General features: G+C 46.0%; 1 protein-coding gene across 6 annotated transcripts in view; it reads right to left on the reverse strand.

The window, feature by feature from the left end:
- The window catches only part of LOC135897288 (probable cytochrome P450 12a5, mitochondrial), a 189,120-nt gene that overhangs the window by 15,460 nt on the left and 151,355 nt on the right, over window positions 1–22,305 (reverse strand). For all 6 annotated transcript variants that reach the window (XM_070526523.1, XM_065425892.1, XM_065425891.1 and 3 more), the window contains 3 exons: window positions 4,172–4,331; window positions 2,305–2,474; window positions 1,137–1,215 (listed from right to left, as the gene is read on the reverse strand). In XM_070526523.1, the coding sequence (XP_070382624.1) occupies window positions 1,137–1,215; window positions 2,305–2,474; window positions 4,172–4,331 (409 nt within the window). The remainder of the gene's footprint in view (window positions 1–1,136; window positions 1,216–2,304; window positions 2,475–4,171; window positions 4,332–22,305) is intronic.

Here is a 22,305-nt window from a genome sequence, read left to right on the forward strand (position 1 = left end):
ATAACTGTTTTGAGAAAATGTGTTTAAATATTTTAGCACGAGGTTTAGATAGATAAATGGGTGTATAGTTTAGAATGTCTGTTTTTATTGTCCATATTAAAGATCGTTAATTTTGTGCTCTTCCAAAGATTTGGAAAGCAGCCGTAATCGGTGGAAAATAATTGGTAAATAGACATTCAGTCAGTGATTCTCGCAAAAACGGGCTCGTGGTTTTAACAAGTCCAGAGCATTTTTGGTGTCAGTTTTCAAGACGAAATACACCTAGCTCATTAGAACAATATTATTGATGCGCTGTGTACAAGAAGCACCTAGATAGTCCAGAAGGAACCATCATGCTGAGTAAAAGGGTTTTAAAAGATAAAGATCTCCCTTGTGCGCCGTTAACTGCATTGTACTGACTTAAGTCAGAAGGATTGACAGACCACTAAGACTTGCTAGATGCACTCCTCAGAAATGAAGTAACTGTGACATTGCAAAACTTTGTCCTTTGATTTCCTTATCATCTGTTTTAGGTCTTGACTCAATTCTAGTTTGCGCAGTTTATTCTCAGTCGTAATTCTATATGGAGATGCCTTGCGCTTGCGTCTCAGTTTTCGTTTTGCATGTATGATCTCTATGGTAATCAACGGGTTCCTTCTTTTGGGAGGTTTAGGAGTTTGTGGTGCCAAAACTTCTCTATCATAATTTGTTGAACAACAAACCTCCGTAGTGCCGCTGAGCTGGCCCCTAACTTCCAAAGAGCAATATACTGAACAAACACACTGATTATTTAGTCCGGTGGGCTTATTAATATTAGCTGCTGACAAGTTGAGTATGATTTCTTCTGCATGACCATTGAAAGCCTAATGATAAAAACTGAAAATGTAGACGGCCATCCTCTGATCGATAAAGCCGCCCACAATTTGACACTGTGTTAGTAGATGTCAGAAATTGTTGGAAATGAACACAAGATCGAGAATCTAAGAAGTTGAAGCATAAGTTCTTGTGTAATATTTTAGAATCTAGGTTAGGTAACAGCAGCAAGCTACACCTAGTATTTTCTTAATGTATATTGTGTTAAGCTTGGGCAGAGTGTGTATACAATGTGTTAGGCGAGATAGTTTTCTTCTGTGGGGATGAATAAACTGTGCTCTCACGTTTTTCGGTATCATGTAGCCGGACATAACAACGTCGTGGTCTAGTTTGCGGTGTATTCCGGTGATGACAGGGTAGAGCCTGAAAAAAAAAATGATGTGGAACTTTTAAAGTCGGTTCTCATAGATGTTTCCTCCCACGTTTTGGCACTTGTGTTGCTCTTATAGAGTACGGTTCCAGCAGAATAATATTTCTGTCATAGAGTTTAGGCCAAACTGCATTCGCTGCAGCGAAAAATGCGAAGCAAGCAATCTTAGACGATTTTCAAGCCCATAGCATTTTTTGCTCACACAGTGTTATATTTTACGGGCTTAGCAGAAAAAAAGCCTGCTATTGTAGAATATCGAAAATAACACGAGGAAATACTGTTGAACTGATTTCACACGCAAGCACACTAACGGATAAATACAGAAGGAATCATATTGCGCAAGTTCATGCCACCGAATCAGTTGCATACTTGCATTGCTCTTTAGCCTACTATGTATTAATATAACTGAAAAATGGACACCTTATGGTGATATTACTTTTAGAAAATAATTGAGTATGATGGCTAATGTGGGAAAATTTATGTCACCCCCACTATTTTAAATACCAAATTGTTTTCATTATTTCCCTTATGTTTACTTCTGCGCTGGACTGATTGCGTGTATTTTGTGGGTTGCATGGGCTTGCCTAATTATTTCCATGCACAAATATATTATCCTTGTTGCACGCTGCCATCCTAGCGCTACCTTTAAGGTATCCCAGCGTTTATCTCCAAGCCAATTGAAGTTACGAACTTCAAGCAACTTATCACATGTGTTATATTAATATTTTCCATTGCCTTACACACTTGTACCGTGCGGAATTCTATTCAACTAAACCAATTCTTTTCATTTGTATAATTATGAGGAGACATCTCTGTAGAGCCGATTTAGTACTTTCATTACCAGACCTTTTCACCACATATTCAGTGCATCCTATCAAATTCTAATCGTATTCGACATCGATTACCACGAAGAAATTAGTGAAGATTTCTTCGAATTGCTTTAGAATCCATAAAAAGGATTTCGCTTGGCGGGAAAGAAAACAGGCTGTCTAGCGTATAGTGAAGAAATTATTTCCGGTGAAGTGAAAATCACATATATTACAGTAAAAATCAAACGATATTCGTCGCCTAGTAAACCTCACCGAAGTGATTCACGGATACAGGCCTTTACGTAGGAAAGCTCCGAGTACTTGAGTGCTATTTCGCTGTCTGGAGCTTTGTTGAGAACAGACTGAACGTCTTCCCTTGCTTTTTGTTGAGCGAGAGGGTTCATTGCAAGGCAGTATAAGCAATACGTTGCACCAGCCGCAACCTGAAATATACGATGGCGCAGGGAGAAAAACAGCAATGATTCGCCAATATTGCTATACTGGGTGATCATTGTTAAGTTGCCCGCAATCTTTAAAGCTAGGCCTCCGCAGATAACGTAGTTATTTTATTTTTTGCGCTGGATTATTCAGGAATGAGGACATCCACTTGCACGAGAAATCAAAACACTTATTCAACTAATTAAAAGTGCTAATTAACCTCGTAATTATTTAGCTAATGGCCCAAATAGCACTTTCTGTAATCTAGCTGGCGAGATGGCAAGGCCTATACACTTCGAATGAATTTCTAGAATGACACGAGCTTGGATATATGCGCCTCCAAACGCGCTTTAAAAATGCACGGTTGTCCCATCTATATTTTCAGCAATGTGTCCTTTAACGAAAAAAAAAATTACCTAGAACGTCCATTTCGTCCCGCATGTTTGGAACCAATATCACAAAACTGGTTTCATTCCGAATATTGATTTCAGGTGTATATAATTTTTCCTAATTATAGGGTTTTGTGTGCGAAAACACAAATGATTGTGATTATGAGGCCCGCCGTAGTGGAGGACTCGGGAAATTTCGCCCACCTGAGGTTCTTTAACGTCCACCTAAGTCTAAGTACACGGGTGTTTTCACATTGCCCCTCAATCGAAATGCGGCCGCCGTGGCTAGGATGCGATCCCGCGACCTCGTGCTCAGCAGCCCAACAACCGAGCAACTAAGCAACCACGGCGGGTGATTTCATGTGTACACGTCTTGCAAACTCACCAACTACAACTCGTTAATTACAATATGCGCCGTAAAGAAAATATTTAGAAGATAATTAGCTAATTTCCGGTGGTTAAGATTGTGTGTCCATTTCCCGCACTAGTAATGCACACCACTTTGAATAATCCAGTTCTAGGATAAAAGTTTTGTTACCTGCAACAGCTGGCTTTCCTGGAAATTCCGCAATACTTATAAATGATGACCCAGTATTACCTACGGCAGCTAGCGACTAGGAACGTTGTAGCATGAAGCAACAGTTTAAAGTACTGGCATTTGCACTATATTATTCTTATATTTACACGCCAAATTATGGAAATGTTAGATTTAGTAATTTTTCGAAAGCGTCAAATGTCACAAATGTATTCAAGTTACAATCCTTTAAAATTATATGAATAGCTACGACAATCGCAAATTGCAATGTTGAAGGAGACGACGCTAATCACGACTTCTGCATTTTGCGTTTATTTATGTAGCACCACTGAAACTAGTAATATGTGTGTGTACGTCAACATGAAATACGAATGCAGAACTGCTGCTGTCAAGCTTTCGGCAATGCCATCATTCAAGCAGTTTTGGAAGACATGTATTCAGCCTAGTCCCTGACTGGTGGCATTTTTAGTTTGTTGAGCCATATAAAAATAATTTTTTTCCTAATCTTTTCTGCTCTTGTGAAAGGTCAAACTATGATTATCATTCACCGTGTTGTATTCATTGTCCTCCAGCTTTTATTCTCATTCCTTTGTAGTAGTTCTTATAATATAATGCTTTCGATGCTGGAACAATCCGTATTCATCAATTATTCCGCTACAATAACTCAAGTTTATTAGCACTATTTCAAATCACGAATGACTGGGAGCATCTCTGCAACGCTATATAAAGCCTATTAAGTGTTCAAAAATTTTCACGCAAAGTCCTTGCAAGATCTCACCGTTTCAGAACCCGCCATAATGAAGTCAAAAACGAATGTGAAGATTTCTTTCAAGCTTTGCTTTCCTTCACGTCGTAGAGAGGCGGCGAGTGTGATGCGTTCCCCCTCCGCCATATGCTCAGCCCTTTCTGCTGCTCTCCTGACAAGTGGTGACAGCAACCTGCAAAACAGTATTCACTACTTTGTATTGGGCTTCTCCGCTCACTATTTCAATGCTGTGCTAATACCTTAGTAGCGAATGACACATATCACTGACGCGGGATGCGCGATAGTCAACTAATTCCGGGGTGCTAGAAAAAAATAAGATAACGTAAACAACTCCACAAATTTGCTACGTGGATATCATCAGACGTGCCCACCGGTAATCAACGTCTGAAGTAGGCACCAGTTCACTAGAAGCTGCAGTTTTTATTGTCGCTGCTGAGGACGCGGTGCCACCATTTGAGATAAATAATATGTGTGATCACCGGCAAGATTCTTAAAACACTTTGTAGCCTTGGCGGCAATTACGATTGTTCCTTCAGGCCGAGTACTCACTTGAACATTGAGTCCTAATCACAATCAATTGAGCTCTAAATGAAAACCTAGGAAGTTGCTTCCACTCTTGAAATCATGCCACATTCCCCAGAATAATTAGACATTTACGAGCACTTGCAAACTATTTAAACTCGTGGCCTTCACTCGCTTGGTGCAAATTCAAATTCCTTATTTTTCCGAACACGTTTGGAATGGTTTACATGGCTAAAAGCTGCGTTCAGAAGATTAACAATCATCGAATTGTCCTCATTCTTTACTTGAGTCGATCATTGATTTTACAAATCATTTTCATGCCAGACCCAGCTAATATTGTTAACACATAAATTGCATCGCATTTACATGATTCATCAAGTGGCGATTGCATATTTTTGCACTTCATCAATGCCTTCGGCCACATTTGATAAATTCATATTTACAAACTCAGCCTACTGGATCTATACGGCAGCGTTCTTAAGTGGAGTCAACATTCTTATTGTCATAGCAATTTAACTCCAGGCTCATTTCTGGTGTCGCCCTGAGGTTCCCTGTAATGTTCAAGAGCTATAATATGGTGACCGTACCCCGCATGTTGTATGTGCGAGTGAAAGCATGCGAGGGTGAGATGGCGATTACAGTTTAATCTCGCGCACGCAAGGGATCAAGGTGGGGAGGAAGCGCGCAATCTTCGGTTGAGCAGCCCGGGCGGTCTCACGCACCGACCCATGCCTCTATATTTTCAAATTGATCGACGGCCAGGAGAATGCCTGTACGCGCTGTTTCCGAGGCTTTGTTCGCGTTGATACGAGGCGCAGCATGAAGGCCAATTCGGTCGCAGCGGCTAACACGCTTCCTCACTCCAGCGCCTTGACAGCGAGCTTCCGCGGTCATCGATTGAGATGTGTTTAAGGTTGCTTGTACATGAATGATACTACGTTTGTTAATTTAGTTAGTACACCTATCACCAGTTTATACAGCCCATAGATCGCAGTCGATACTTTGCCTTTCGGGGGAAAGTGCCACTTTGTCAACTAATCACGTGCAATTGCAACCGCTAGCCGTCATTACTTCTACTCTATTGTTTTACACTCTGGTGAACCAAAGGGGTAGATCCTGGGACCTCTCGCATTTATTTCGAATTACCGACATTACTTACACCAATTTTCACAACTTTCAATGTTTCCTTACCTCAATGATGCTATTCGTGTGATATATTGGGCGTGGCAACCACGCATTCTCGAAGCGCACTGAAAGTGCTTGGCACCATAAACTTAGTCCTTGAATCACTCAACCATTGTCACGTTGTTGTAGAGGTGAAGAACGGAGTAGCAAAATAAAAAAAACATGGGGTGTTACGTGCCGAAACCCCGATTTGATTATTAGGCACGCCGTAGTGGGGGGCACCTAAATTATTTCGATTAACTGGGTTTCTTTAACGTGCACCTAAATCTGTGTACACGGGTATTTTTGTATTTCGCTCCCATAGAAATGCGGCCGCCGTGGCCGGGATTCGATCCCGCGAACTCACGCGTAGCAGGTCTTCATGGAGCGAGCAACGTCATTGGTGAAGCGCGGGCAGTAATTGTAATCTCGAGACAGTGTGGGAAAACCGCAGATTCTCTGCCACTGGGTAATCATGAAAGGGGTGGAGGACATTTGGCCGCAGTACTTAATGCACGACCAGAAGGTAATTGGATTGAACTGACGGTAAGCCTTTCTTTACGAGAACGTCGTTTTGCAATAAAAGCGAAGGCAATCCGCGCCCAAATGCCCTTGGGTCAATGTCGCTCTTCCCTGAAGGCTTGTTAGCTCCGGCACCGTTCGCTGCTGCTCGGTGAAGTCGTTTTCGCTTATTCTTCCTAAAAAGGCATCCTCGTCCTGGTCATCTTAGGCCATCGGGTCCATGCAAGCGCGAGACAGGCAGTCGACATCAGTGTGTTTTCGTGGGGCTGTGTGAATTCCGCCGATGTCATATTAGACAGTTTTAGTACTGCGTACGTTGCGTCCGCAACATAATTGCGTAAGATCGCTACGTTCTGCAAAGTGCGCATGTGCAGAACGCAACGCAGCACGAACGGTACGGGATGCGTACGCGGCGGCTACGTGCAGACACATCCGATTCCTGCGTGCGTACGTGGAGAGCCTTGCGTGCGGCTCTCGTGGTTGTCGCTTGTACGGGAGAGCGCGAGACAAAAGAGTTTCGCAAATTGGCGGAGTTAAAGGCGGCCAGCGGAAGGCTATACTTTTCAAGGGCCTACGATCTGGCTTCGCTGGGTGAAGTGAACGAGTAGAAGCCATTTTTGAACCCTGCACGGTGGAAATGCATAGCGAAAACTAGTAACTTTAATTTTGAAAAAGTGTTGAGTGTGAGCTCAGAAGGGTTTGGGTGCGAGCTAGTTGGCACGGATCATTCACATTTAAAACATCGCCAGAAATACACGGACAAGGGAGGACACAGGACGAGCGCTGGCTGCCAACAATACCTTTATTGGAGCCTGCGCAAATATATTGTTACAAGCACGGGAAAAAGGGGTTTATTCAAGCGTGCGAGAGCGGGAACGGCAGGCTACGAACAGCAGGAATGGCCGCTGCACAGTCTTCGTCTTCCTCTTCCCCTCTCTTCTTGATCCCTGCGTCCCTTTGACGCGCTTGGACGTAACATTCCTCCCCTCGCAGACAAAGCCCCCTGGGCAAGTCAACTAGCCGGTCGTGGCGTGCATGATTTCAACCATGCGACATGCGCGACTTGTGTCCTAGCAGAACGTCGACCAGTGTTCGTGAGGCACGCGAGAGTATAGTTCACTTCGCTGACTTTGTCGATGACAACATACGGTCCATCGTAGTTTGCCAGCAGCTTTTGACACAAACCGCGCTTCCTTGTGGGAGTACAAAGCCAAACAAGATCACCAGGGTTATATGTAACTGGCCGATGTCGTGCGTCGTAGCGGGCTTTGGAGTGTTCTTGTGATGCCAAAGTCCGAAGACGCGCAAGTCTCCGAGCCTCTTCAGCGAGGCACAGCGTATCGGCGACCGTAGGATTGTCGTGGTGGTAAAAAGGGAGGACAGTGTCGAGCGTATACCGGGGCGGCCGAGCATATAGAAGGAAGAAGGGGCTGTAGCCGGTTGTCTCGTGCTTGGCGGTGTTGTATGCATAAGTAATAAACGGTAGCACTTCATCCCAATTCTTGTGATCGGACGCGACATACATGGAAAGCATATGTGTGATCGTGCGATTAGTGCGCTCAGTGAGGCCGTTCGTTTGCGGATGATATGGCGTCGAGTGCCTGAGGTGCGAGTTACACAAACGCACAAGCTCTTCCACTATATCCGCCGTGAATTGACGTCCCCGGTCGCTTATGATAACACCAGGTGGTCCATGTCGTAGAACAATAGCGTGAAGTAAGAAAAGCGACACTTCGGTGGCAGTTGCTGATGGTATAGCCGCCGTCTCGCAATAGCGTGTGAAATAGTCGGCGCAGACAATTATCCAGCGGTTCCCCTTAGATGATTTTGGAAAAGGGCCTAACAGATCAATTCCAACTTGCCGAAAGGGTGAGCTGGAAGGCGGCACAGGTTGAAGGAGACCAGATGGGGCAGTGGTTGGGCGTTTCCGACGCTGGCACTGTATGCAGCTGGCGACATAAAACTCAACCGAATGTCGCATCCAGGGCCAGTAAAAGCGTTCTTGAATGCGATAAAGTGTGCGCACAGTGCCTAAGTGCCCGGAGGTAGGGTCATCGTGCATAGCCTGAAGGATTGCTGGCCGGAGACGCTCTGGCACCACTAGAAGGAAGCGTGCACCCGTGCTTGAGTAGTTCCTTTTGTACAGGAGCCCGTCACGTACACAGTAGCTGCTTGTTGCACTTGAATGGGCAGAAGTAAAGAGTGGCTCCAATTTGGTGTCTGTCTGTTGTTCTGTTTTGAACGCATCAATATCTGGAAAAGCGGGTGTCACAGAAGCGACGAGATGATCAAAATCGTCTGCGTCGCAGTCTGTCGTGGCAAGCGGCATACGGGAAAGGCAGTCTGCGTCAGCGTGTTTTCGGCCACTCTTGTAGGAAACAGTGAAGTTATATTCCTGCAACCTCAAAGCCCAGCGCGCAAGGCGACCACAAGGGTCGCGAAGGTTCACGAGCCAGCACAGGGAATGGTGGTCTGTGACGACTTGGAATGGGCGTCCGTACAAGTACGAGCGAAATCGCTGAACCGCAAAGATTACAGCGAGGCATTCTTGCTCTGTCACCGTGTAATTCCGTTCAGGTTTGCTTAATGAGCAGCTTGCATAAGCAATCACGTGCTGACGGTCGTCATAGCGTTGGACCAATACGGCATCCAGACCAACGCCACTAGCATCTGTGTGGATTTCTGTCGGCGCAGTAGGATTGAAGTGGCGAAGGATAGGTTGAGAGGTTAACAGGAACTTTAGCTGACGAAATGCAGAATCGCACTCGGGTGTCCACTCAAACCGTGCGTCTTTATGTAGCAGGTTTGTCAGAGGATAAGCGACGTCAGCAAAACCAGGAATAAATCGGCGAAAGTAAGAGCAAAGACCCAGAAAACTACGAAGTTGCTTCACTGACTGCGGTGCACTGAATGCCTCGACAGCTGCCGTCTTGAGGGGATCAGGCCGGATACCGTCTTTGTCAACAAGATGACCCAGCACAAGGGTTTGACGGTCACCAAATTTACATTTCTTGGAGTTCAGAACCAGGCCGGCGTTTTTGATGCAGTTGAGGACAATATCCAGGCGCGTATTGTGCTCATTGAATGTGCGCCCGAATATAACAACGTCGTCAAGATAGCACATACAGATGTTCCATTTTAACCCACGCAGAATGGTGTCCATGAACCTTTCAAAGGTTGCTGGAGCGTTGCACAACCCAAATGGCATCACATTGAATTCGAATAATCCATCCGGGGTTATGAAGGCTGTTTTCTCTCTGTCGGTCGGGTGTATCGGGATTTGCCAATATCCTGAGCGCAGGTCCACTGAAGAAAAATAAGAGGCCGAATGAAGGCAATCGATTGCATCATCTATCCGGGGCAGCGGGTAGACATCCTTCTTAGTCACGGCGTTTAATTTTCGATAATCGACGCAAAATCTGCAGTTACCGTCTTTCTTTCTGACGAGTATGACCGGAGCTGCCCAAGGACTCGAGGACTCTTGTATTATCCCATTTCTCATCATGTCGCTCACTTGTTCCCCGATTATCTTGCGCTCGTTAAGCGACACGCGATAAGGCTTTTGCCTGATCGGGCGCGCAGATCCCGTATCGATAGTATGGCGCGTTCGTGACTCGGGAATCGAGAACGCTTTGTCCGGCTGCGCAAAGGCAAACACTGACAGATGCTTATGCCATCTTCGACTGGTCGTTTCTGAGCGCTCTGGAGCGCTCTCGCGAGCGGCGTTGTCTTCGGCTGGTTGAAAGAGGGTGCCCGCCCTGCGTTCGGCTGGCTCTTCTCGATTGCTCTCCTCCATCTTCGAACGCTCTGAGGCGCTCCGAGCCCTGTCGTCGGAGCAGTCGTCGAAATTGAAACGTCATCGCAGAGCCGCGTCGCTGCTGTTGGCGACGGCCCACCGTAACCTAGGCAACCTAGGCCACTCCGACGAACGCTCTTCCCGCCGACGCGTCCGCCGGTTTTCCCGGCAGCGCCGGGAGCTTTTGATAAGCGATACATCGGACGTTGGTAGTAGTCACGTGGTTTAGCATCTGTCGTTGCCTCCTGCGAGAGCGAGTCGCACGTTCGGCTTGCGCGCTCGTCCTCTACCTCTGAGCTCGGCGAACGCCGGATCTGCCCGACTCTGCTTCGGGGGATGGAAGCGACCAGTCGAAGATACCATTAGAAAGCGTATCCACCAAGGTATGGCGCTCCCTTGTGCTGAACGACTTGTTTATCATAGACAGAAGCTTTTTGTCTGAGACTTGGCGAAGGTCAGCAGGTTCACACGGCGAGTCTGTTAGTACGGCTACGGACGAAGACGTGTATTCTGTAAAGTAGGCGAGTTTCAAGCCGTCTGGAAGCAGGACGGGTTCTGCCGAGCAGTTGGCCGTCCACAAGCCAGCTCGCCCGTTGCCGATGGATACCACACAATGAGGGACAAAAACGTTCTTCTTCACACAATTTAGATGCATTGGCTCTACGGAGGCATCGAAACTGTCTGGAACTGCACCGCGACATACAACCGGCACGCACACCGAGGTGGACGCAGGCACAACAGTATCTGCAGACACACAAAGTTCACCTTGACTGCAAGTCTCCTCTAAGAGCCCGGACGAAACATGGCCATCGACGCAAACTTCCCCCGTGCGACAATCAACAGTCGCACCACACTGCCACAAAAAGTCGATGCCCAAAATCACTTCGTGCGTCGATCGGGGAATAACTACAAACTCCGTCGCGAAAACTCCACCAGCCAGGGACACTTCAGCAGTGCACACACAAACAGGGCGCAACGACTCGCCGCTCACTCCACAAAACGTTGCAGCCTGGTCCCACGGAAATACAACTTTGCGCCCCAACCGACCTTTAAAACCGAGACTCATTACGGATACAGTTGCCCCGGTATCCACTAAAGCCATTGTCGGAACATCATCCACAAGTACATGCACTTTGTTCTTAATCATAGCAACTGCAGGGGGCATTTCTGTCGATAGCACGTGTCGAGCGACCTCACCCCCATCGGCCGCGCTAGCTAGTTTTCCGGTTGTGAAGGCGAGGCTGAGCGGCGCACTGGCGATGGAGATTGACGTAAACGCGGTGCACGAGAAGTTGGCGGTGGCGTCAAACTCCTGTCAGATGCCGGCGAGTGGCTCCGGAAGCTTCTCTGCCAATAATCGTTGCCAGGAGGGACGCCAGCTGACCAAGAGGTGGTGCATGGCTGTCGAGTTGTCCTCGTAGGAGGTGTGGTCCTTGTTGAAGACCCCGATCGACGATTCCACGTTGTTGGGCGACGATTGCAAAATCTCGCTATGTGGCCCGCGACACCGCATTGGAAACACACCGGCAGATGCCGCACATTTCGATGTTCTTGCACGTAGTCACGCATGTTGCTGTCGACTGCATAGCCGGCAGGTGGGTCCCATTCATCATGGCTAGGCATCGGCCGCCCGGAGGCGTGCGTGCGGCGAAAGCGTTGGTCGTAGTCATGATCTTGATAGCTCAGGGTCCCTCTCGTTTGTGGGGTAGACCTATACTCGACGGTCGCTGAGTGAACCGTGGGTTGCCATGCGGTCGAAACGGCCGTGTTTCGCATCTCGTGTGGCAAGTACGCACCAGCGATGCCGGGTGTGCAACGGTACATCTCTTCCCGATGGAGCAACTCTTCGCGAACAATCTGCCGTATTGTTGATGGAAGGTCAACACACGAAGTCGGGTCTACACTTGCCACCGTTGTGACATGAGCCAGGCGACCAAACTTCGGTATTATCCGTCGCATCTTCAGCGTCTCAAAGGTCCTGCAGTGGCGAATGACGTCAGACACGGAATCCAAGCTTTCTTTGCCGATCAAAAAATTGTAGACGTCTTCGGCTATCCCTTTCAACAAATGTCCAACTTTGTCCTCTTCAGACATTTGAGAGTTCACTATTTTGCACAGTTTCAGCACTTCTTCGATATATGTCGTACAGGTCTCGCCGGGAATCTGAGCTCTTTGCGAAAGCGTCTGTTCGGCGCGTTTCTTTTTTGCGCTAGAGTCTCCAAAACACGCTCTGAGCGCCTCTACGAAAAGCTCCCATGAAGTGAGCGTGTCTTCGTGATTCTCATACCAGACGAGTGCTGTGTCGGTAAGGGAAAACACAACATTTGACAACTGTGCGGTCGAGTTCCAACCATTAGATCGGCTCACCCTTCGGTAGTTTGTGAGCCACTCGTCGACATCTTCTCCGGCTTTTCCTCCGAAAGTGAATGGCACCCGGTAGTATTGCCACGGAACGCCAGGTGCTGGCCTTGAAGCCGCGTCAGAACCTTCGGAAATCTGGCAGGCGTATTCAGTCATGTCAGGTGATGGTGGCGGAAGTCCGGCAAGTCGACGGCTTCGCCGAAGTTGTAGCAGCGTAGGCTCCGTGGTTACGAGGTGTACCCCGCACCGTCCACCAATTTGTTACAAGCACGGGAAAAAGGGGTTTATTCAAGCGTGCGAGAGCGGGAACGGCAGGCTACGAACAGCAGGAATGGCCGCTGCACAGTCTTCGTCCTCCTCTTCCCCTCTCTTCTTGATCCCTGCGTCCCTTTGACGCGCTTGGACGTAACAATATACGATTTGTAACGGGTATAAAGAGAGTGAAAGAAGAAAGGAAAGGCGAGACATTGTCGGTGAACTCCTGCTGCGCATGCGTCAATGACATTAAACAATTTAAATGTAACCATAACACGGTGGACACAGGCCAAACTGATTAACTTCTAAGGAACTTAGGTTCTTTATCACAAAGTGCTATGGAAGGAGAACAAATGACCAGAGAAAACTTTGAGGCATTTTCAATGAGTCGGTTAGGAGGCACCTGTGTTAGTTACCCTTCCATAGCACTTTGTGATAAAGAACTTAAGTTCCTTAGAAGTTAATCAATTTGGCATGTGTCCACTATGTTATGGTTACATTTATATTGTTTAATGTCAGTGACGCATGCGCAGCAGCAGTTGACTGACGATGACTCGCCTTTCCCTCCTTCTTTCACTCTATTTATGCCCGTTACAAATTGTATATATTTGCGCAGGCTCCAATAAAGGTGTTGGCATCAGCGCTCGTCCTGTGTCCTGCTTTGTCTGTGTTTTTTTTGGCGCTGTTTAAAATATGAATGTGTGTGAGCTGTTCACTCGAAAGGCTCGACCTCCTATTGGCGCAGTTCGTCGCAAATTACCGTGCCAGCGTCAGATAGCGAGAACTCAGTTTTTCTTTTTCTCGATGTGATTCGTGTATTGCATGGGTAATAAATGTAGGATCCTTTAAATACCGCAATGTTATGCGTAGGACGAGTCAGTAAGAGGAGCAACCATTTACAGGTTATATTTACAACAGTGGTTGCAGCGCTGACCAGTTATGTTCACAGCGCGAGCCCAGTTCGTCCTTCCTCCTCCTTTCTCGAGTGATGGCGCCCATGCGCCTTGTTCAAACAGTCAAATATCGCACGCGTGTAGCAATATAGTTCGACGTAGTGTGAAATCCCGGACACGTTACATCACGTTGGCTAAACAACAGCGCCTATAGTTCGACCTATGGTTTGATGCACGGCGGCCGTGGCCAACGCCCGCCGACACGCCCGGCGTCTAACAACGCTAGACCGCGTACGTAGGTAGGCATTCCCAGTACTAAAAGCCCAGACGTGACACGCACGCTTACCTTCCGCGAAGCGGTTCCGAGCTGCGTACGTATCGTCATGACGCAGTACTAAAACTGTATTCTCGCAGCCTGAGGCTCCACGGGATACGAATAATTCAGCAGCCATCTCAACGCGCTATGGTAGCTTATCACTTTGAAAGGCCTGCCATTCACGCAATGGCGGAAATTTGCCGCAGCCCAATGATGACCAGGCATACCGTTCCCGTCATAGAACAATCATCATCATCAGCCTATCTACGCCCACTGCGGGCGTAGATAGGCTTCTTCCATACTTCTGCCACTACCCCGGTCATCTCCTAATTGTGGCCATGATGTCCCTGCAAACTTCTTATCATATCTTCCCTCCTCATTACAAGCCCTGCTCCTGCCCATTTCTTTTTCTTGATTTCAATTAAGATGTCATTAAGTCGCGTTTATTCCCTCACCCAATCTGCTCTCTTTTTAACCCCTTAACGTTACACCCATCATTCATCCTTTCATAGCTCGATGCGCAGTCGTCAATTTAAGTTGAATCCTCCACGTTTCTGCCCCGTAGGTGAGTACTGGTAACACAGCAGTTATACACTTTTCTTTTGAGGGATTATGGCAACCGGCTGTTCGTAATCTGAGAATGCCTGCCAAATGCACCCTAGCCAATTCTTATTCTGCTGATTATTTCAGCCTCATGATACGGATCCGGGGTCACTACCTCCGTAAGTAGATGTATACTCTTACCAGTTCCAGTGCCTCGCTACCTATCGTAAACGTCTGCTGTCTCCCGAGACGCTTAAACATTAGTTTTCTGCAGAATAAATTTTAGACCCACCCTTCTGCTTTGCCTACTAAGCAAGGCAATATCATCAGCGAATCGCAAGTTACTAAGGCATTCTCCACTGTGATATAAAGTTTGTAAACAGGGATGAAAGTGCCTAAGACAGGCTGGCCAACGTTTCGATAGGAGGACCTATCTTCGTCAAAGGCGGCCTCGTCATCCTCGGCGTGTTAGTTTTAAAGGGTTAGTGCAGTGACGTCACGTGCGGGTGTTGTCGCTGGCGGCTGGTTTTAAAGAGGGAGATTACAAGAGGGAGCAGGCGCTGTCGTCCATCGTCTGTGAGCCTCATTCTCAAGACGAGGAGACAAGAGCGTGAGAGTGGGCACGCGGGGAGAAAAGAGAAAAAATAGAAGCAGAAAAAGAAGTGAAAAAAGGAAAAAAGGGGAGGGTAGCCAGGGCGGCACCAAGACACAAAAAGGGGGGGGAGTGAAAGAAAAAGAAAGAGAAAAATGAAATCTTTAAGAAATACGGGGCCTTGGGAGCGTGTTGGGGATGCGAAAGGTTAGGAGGTATTCAGGGGGAGTCGTTGGCGGCATGTTTTTGAGGCATTAGAACGGCCGGCCAAGCGGTCTGTGCGCGAGGCGCGAGTAACACAAGAGGCAGAAAAGAAGGAGAAAACCAGACACACACACACACAAAAAAAAACATGAGTTGAAAGTGACTTGTGTAGCATAGTAGTAATAGGTCAAGTAATTTTGAAATAGTTAAGATGGCGACGAGACGTCTGCGGTGCAATGTATGGGGTGACTGAAAGGCAGCGGCATGGTCTTTCAAGGGGCACTGCCCCACGCGCTTAACGTAGGTGTCATTACGGCGGCATCCAGAAGGCGATATTCTGGGTTGAGGCGCCGAAAAAGGCATATTGACTTGGGAATGTGTTGTCGAGGGGATTTCAAGAAAAAAAGAAAAAAAGATTTTAAAAAGGGGGGGGGGGGAAGGAGGGGGGCCGCAATCGGTATAACAAAGAGGAGGGTGACGCGTGCAGAAGCGGGCGGGGGCAAGTGTACATGGAAGAAGGGGATCGTACAGTTGGTATACCGGGTGTCCCAGCTAACTTGAACCAAGGGTTTAAAAATGAAATATTGGGGTCAGGAGAGTGAAACTACCTGCATATTGGTGACAGGCATTTGGCGCACCACAGGAAATTTTTTGTATCGCAATTACTTAACTAGTAATTAAGATAATTTTTTTAAAATTTTTAATATTGACTTTAGACACTAAGTGTGATGCGCAAAGTTGGAGAGCACTTTCAGAAACCCCCATTCCATTATTCGCCATAAAGAAAACCTTACGTGTACCTCTTTTTTCGAGCTCGAAAGAAAGCCCGCGAAATACAAAAAAAAAACCACGTGACGAGCGCATTTGCGCGCCGCGATCGTGCTGCTCTCAACCGTGCTTTCAGTGAACTTTCAGTGCTTTCAGTCTTTATCGCGACTGCAAAGCGCAGCGCACTCGCTGCAATTTACACCGTCACGCGCGAACTGGCTGACACGGCCGAAGAAACCACCACCAAGATATCGGCCTGCCTCTGAAACGGGGCCGCCGAATGAATACCGGAGCTGATTTCGTTCACTGAAAGCACGGTTGAGAGCAGCACGATCGCGGCGCGCGAATGCGCTCGTCACGTGGTTTTTTTTGTATTTCGCGGGCTTTCTTTCGAGCTCGAAAAAAGAGGTACACGTAAGGTTTTCTTTATGGCGAATAATGGAATGGGGGTTTCTGAAAGTGCTCTCCAACTTTGCGAATCACACTTAGTGTCTAAAGTCAATATTAAAAATTTTAAAAAAATTATCTTAATTACTAGTTAAGTAATTGCGATACAAAAAATTTCCTGTGGTGCGCCAAATGCCTGTCACCAATATGCAGGTAGTTTCACTCTCCTGACCCCAATATTTCATTTTTAAACCCTTGGTTCAAGTTAGCTGGGACACCCGGTAGACGTAAAAACCTGAAAGAGTACATTAAATTGAGTAGTAGGCAGGAATTTTTTTTCCCTCGAAATGGAAGAGTAGGTGAGGTTAAGAATTAAAGCTGGCTGGTGGCCTAATGTGTTCTGTGTATTGGTTGATGATATCAAAGTTTCAGATTTAAGTTACAGCTTTTAAAGATTCTAAGTTGCCGCGTGCCAAATTAATTCCTGTCGGGTGTAGGCATATAAACTTGTGTATGAGGTATGATTCCGTATATTTCCTTTCGCGAGGGGAACGGAAATTTGTTTGTAGTATATAGAGCCTTGCTTTGTCAAACATATGTCTATGTTCATTAAAGTGGCTGGCTACTGCTTTGGGTAAATTGTGTTTTGTGTCCGCGCGGTGACCATCTTGTATTGATTTGTTGTCCAGTCTCACCTATGTATTGTTTGCTACAAGCGGCGCATTCTAAACAGTAGACTACGTTGCTTGATGTGCAGGTGAAAGCCGAAGTTACCTTGTGTGTGTAATTCGACGCTGTACTTTTTACTGTAGTAGTGGATTGAATGTGTTTGCATGTAGAGCACCTGGGGTGGCCACAGGGATTGGTTCCCAACTTCTTCTTTTTCTGTAGTTCGGAGTGCACAAGAACATCTTTAAAATTAGTGTTGCGTCTGTAGGCTACTCTGGGAGGGTCGGGAAAAATCTTCTTAAGTTTCTGGTTGCTGGTGAGAATCGGGTAGTATTTACTTAGGATGCTATTCACGTTTGGGAGTGCGTTTGAGAATTTAGTAGTAAGAAGAGGCGTTGTTGTTCTTGTGATCCTCGGGCGGGGCTTGAGGACCTCGGCTCGATCAAGTTTGGTTGCAGCAATATCAGCTGTTTGAAGGTCACTGTTTGGGTGGTTCCTGTTTGATAGCGTTTCTTTAAGGTGATCGAGTCTATCTATGAAGTCTTGGTTTTCAACGCAAATGCGACGTAGTCGTGTGGCTTGGCCTTTAAAGATGCCTTGTTTGCAATGTCTGGGATGGTGGCTGGTATATTCTAGGTACTGTTGTTTGTCGAAAGGTTTCCTATACAGCGTTGTCTTTAGTTCACCATTGTCAATGTATATTGTTGTGTCCAGAAAGTTTATGCGCTCAGTTGAGGATTCTGATGTGAATTTTATTGTTGGGTGAACAGAATTTAGAAAGGCTACATATTTATCTAGACTGTCTTGACCATGTCCCCAGATTATGAGTTTGTCGTCTATGTATCGTAGGTATGTGTGGGGCTTGGTAGTGCAGTGCGATAGGAAATCTGTTTCTAGAATCCCCATAAATATGTTCGCGTAGGTTGGTGCAAAAGGCGTACCCATGCTTGTACCATGTATCTGTAGGTAGTAACTCTCTTCAAATTCGAAGTTGTTATGCGTTAGAACTAATTCAAGGAGAGACAGGTAGACATCAGTAGAGTGTTGTGCACTGTGTTTAGACAGCGTTCGTTTTATCGAAGATAAACCGTCAGGGATTGGAATGTTGGTGTGCAGCGCTGTGACGTCTAGTGTTGCGAGAATTGTGTTGTGGGGTAGTGTGCCTTTAGTATTATTGTTTTCAATAATTCTCAGCAGGTGGGGCGTATCTTGTACAAATGACGGAAGTGCTTTTGGCAAGTCACCAAGGTAGTGGTTAAGGAATGTGGAGATGCTCTCTGTCGGGGTGTTGTTGTTTGATACTATCGGACGGCCTAGGATAATAGCAGTGTATAGTTCAGCGGATGGAATTTTATGAATTTTCGGAAGGAGGTAAAAACGTCCGGCAGTTTTGTTGTTTGGTTTAAGAAATTTGTATTCTGATGGTGTTATCAATTCATCAGCCAAAAGTGATTTCAGCCTGTTGGTAATTGTCACTGTGTAGGGCAATGTCGGATCGTTATCTAGTTTGCGGTAATGTTCTGGGTTGTTTAGTTGTCTGTAAGCCTCGTGCTTGTATTTTTCTATTGGCCAAATAACTATACTTCCACCCTTATCTGCTTCCTTAATAACAATGTCATTCCGGCAGCTCAGATTTGAAATGATATGACTCTCCGACGCAGTTATGTTTTTAGGTCGCTTAGATGTCTTGGATTGGCTTATAATTTCTTTAGTGATAGTTTTAAGGTATATGTCAAGTTCTATGGGTTGTTCTGGTGCGGGAGTCCAAGTGGATTGAGCTCTAAGTGGTGTCGTCCCGGTGTCTGGTGTGTCTGCAAAAAAGTGTCGGATACGCATTCGTCGGGAGAATTCTGAGAGGTCCTTGTGAAGCTCGAATTCATTTATTGTGTTGTTCGTGGGGCAAAAGTTTAAGCCCTTGCTGAGTACGGCTATTTCTTTTTGACTTAATGTTTTGGAAATGTCTATAACATTGGAGCGGTTTAGTTCTGTGGAAATTTCCTTCCTGTCTGGTACTTCTAAGCTCGAGGTCCCTCTTGTCTGGGTGTGGTGGCTGTTTGGCTGGAAGGTTGTTTTTTGATTAAAATTTGCTTTTTTCCTTTGTTTTTGAACCAATTTTCTAGATTGTTTTTCGCCGTAATGTTCTAAATCTCTCTTCTCATCTGGTGTCAGGGTTATGTTCCTAAGTCTGTGGTTAAAAGTTTCGATTTGCTCTTGGCAGTTTTCTTTGAGAATATTTAAAAGTGAAAGTGAGGCATTATGTAATGTTGTTTGCCAGTTTGCGCGATGGTGTGGTGGGAGTGCTCCTAGAGCAGGTACAGCCTTGAGTGTTAAGCCTTTAGGAATTATATTTTTCTCTGTGCAGCTTGTGTAGGTTTTCAGATGGGAGGTGTAGCTCTCATGTTTTTTGGTAAGTTTTCTAGCCTGTAGGAATGCGGTGCTTCGTGGCATTGAAGAGTTATTGATTTGCGATGTCTGTCATTTACTTGTCTTCTTGCGGGTAGATTTGCGTGGGGTGTTTTTCTGTTTGGCCGGTTTATTATCGTATGCCTGGCTTAATTCGATCTCGGTCTCTGTTTGAGTTTGTGTGTGTGCAGGCAGGCGTGTGGTGGTCTGTGTGTAGACTTCGGTGGTGGGTTTTCTGTTGTCTGCTGCCATTGTGTCTGTTTGCATGGTGGTTGATGTCATTTTTGGTGTTATGTGTGCCTTCTGGTTCTTTTCACATTCCACTGTCTGTGTTCCAACTGTTCTTGTGTTGACTGTTTTACTTGTGCAGTGGCTTGCTTCACATTCCACTGTCTGTATTCCTTGTGTTCTAGAAGTGATTGTCGCAGTTGTATTGTTCGCGGTTGCATGTCCCGCAGAGATGGTGGAGGTGGTATTTGAGGTGGAATTTAAAAGATTTTTTCTGTACTTGTCCTTAATAAAGGACTTGATGTGTTGGGAAACTAGCTCTATTCCACTGCGGTTCAAGTGGAAGCCATCCCAAGCTAGGTGTTCGTGTGGTGCTTCGCGTATTTCTGCGTGGTGCATGGTGTCAACATTCTTATGGACGTTTTCTAAGTTGAAAATTAGTGAGTTTAGCTTGTTAATCTCCTCATTGTGTTTCATGAGTGCATTAGTTTGGTAGATTAGTGGGCGGTGTTTGTTTTGTCCCTGTTTACAAACTTTATATCACAGTGTGCCATTCCATCTGTCAGCCCCTTTCTTGTTTTTGCACTTCCATGACAGCTGACGATGACGGAACAGGGTAAGTGCCCCTTGTTATCCTTTGCCCATGTAGCAGTCCTTGGAGACAGCCAATACAGATACCTGAAGGAACATTTTCCACCAGGCCCACACGCGCCATACATAAAACACCTTAGTGGGGCACAAACATCAGATATTCTACCACTAGTATGTGATACGCCAGCTGACACCACACACTTTATTATCAATGTAGGTACAAACAACCTAAGAACACAAAGCGCCGCGGACACGATAGAGTCCATGAGCGACGTAATAAGAACCATTCAAGCCGCTCGCCCAAACGCACATATAACCATAGCGACTGTCGCTCCCCGCCTACAAAACAAACACCGCCCACTAATCTACCAAACTAATGCACTCATGAAACACAATGAGGAGATTAACAAGCTAAACTCACTAATTTTCAACTTAGAAAACGTCCATAAGAATGTTGACACCATGCACCACGCAGAAATACACGAAGCACCACACGAACACCTAGCTTGGGATGGCTTCCACTTGAACCGCAGTGGAATAGAGCTAGTTTCCCAACACATCAAGTCCTTTATTAAGGACAAGTACAGAAAAACTCTTTTAAATTCCACCTCAAATACCACCTCCACCATCTCTGCGGAACATGCAACCGCGAACAATACAACTGCGACAATCACTTCTAGAACACAGGGAATACAGACAGTGGAATGTGAAGCAAGCCACTGCACAAGTAAAACAGTCAACACAAAAACAGTTGGAACACAGACAGTGGAATGTGAAAAGAACCAGAAGGCATACATAACACCAAAAATGACATCAACCACCATGCAAACAGACACAATGGCAGCAGACAACAGAAGACCCACCACTGAAGTCTACACCCAGACCCCCACACGCCTGCCTGCACACACACAAACTCAAACAGAGACCGAGATCGAATTAAGCCAGGCATACGATAATAAACCGGCCAAACAGAAAAACACCCCACGCAAATCCACCCGCAAGAAGACAAGTAAATGACAGACATCGCAAATCAATAACTCTTCAATGCCACGAAGCACCGCATTCCTACAGGCTAGAAAACTTACCAAAAAACATGAGAGCTACACCTCCCATCTGAAAACCTACACATGCTGCACAGAGAAAAATATAATTCCTAAAGGCCTAACACTCAAGGCTGTACCTGCTCTAGGAACACTTCCACCACACCATCGCGCAAACTGGCAAACAACATTACATAATGCCTCACTTTCACTATTAAATATTCTCAAAGAACACTGCGAAGAGCGAATCGAAACTTTTAACCACAGACTTAGGAACATAACCCTGACACCAGATGAGCAGAGAGATTTAGAACATTACGGCGAAAAACAATCTAGAAAATTGGTTCAAAAACAAAGGAAAAAAGCAAATTTTAATCAACAAACAACCTTCCAGCCAAAGAGCCACCACACCCAGACAAGAGGGACCTCGAGCTTAGAAGTACCAGACAGGAAGGAAATTTCCACAGAACTAAACCGCTCCAATGTTATAGACATTTCCAAAACATTAAGTCAAAAAGAAATAGCCGTACTCAGCAAGGGCTTAAACTTTTGCCCCACGAACAACACAATAAATGAATTCGAGCTTCACAAGGACCGCTCAGAATTCTCCCGACGAATGCGTATCCGACATTTTTTTGCAGACACACCAGACACCGGGACGACACCACTTACAGCTCAATCCACTTGGACTCCCGCACCAGAACAACCCATAGAACTTGACATATACCTTAAAACTATCACTAAAGAAATTATAAGCCAATCAAGACATCTAAGCGACCTAAAAACATAACTGCGTCGGAGAGTCATATCATTTCAAATCTGAGCTGCCGGAATGACATTGTTATTAAGGAAGCAGATAAGGGTCGAAGTATAGTTATTTGGCCAATAGAAA

This window comes from Dermacentor albipictus, chromosome 10 (assembly GCF_038994185.2).
Source record: "Dermacentor albipictus isolate Rhodes 1998 colony chromosome 10, USDA_Dalb.pri_finalv2, whole genome shotgun sequence".
NCBI lineage: Eukaryota > Metazoa > Arthropoda > Arachnida > Ixodida > Ixodidae > Dermacentor > Dermacentor albipictus.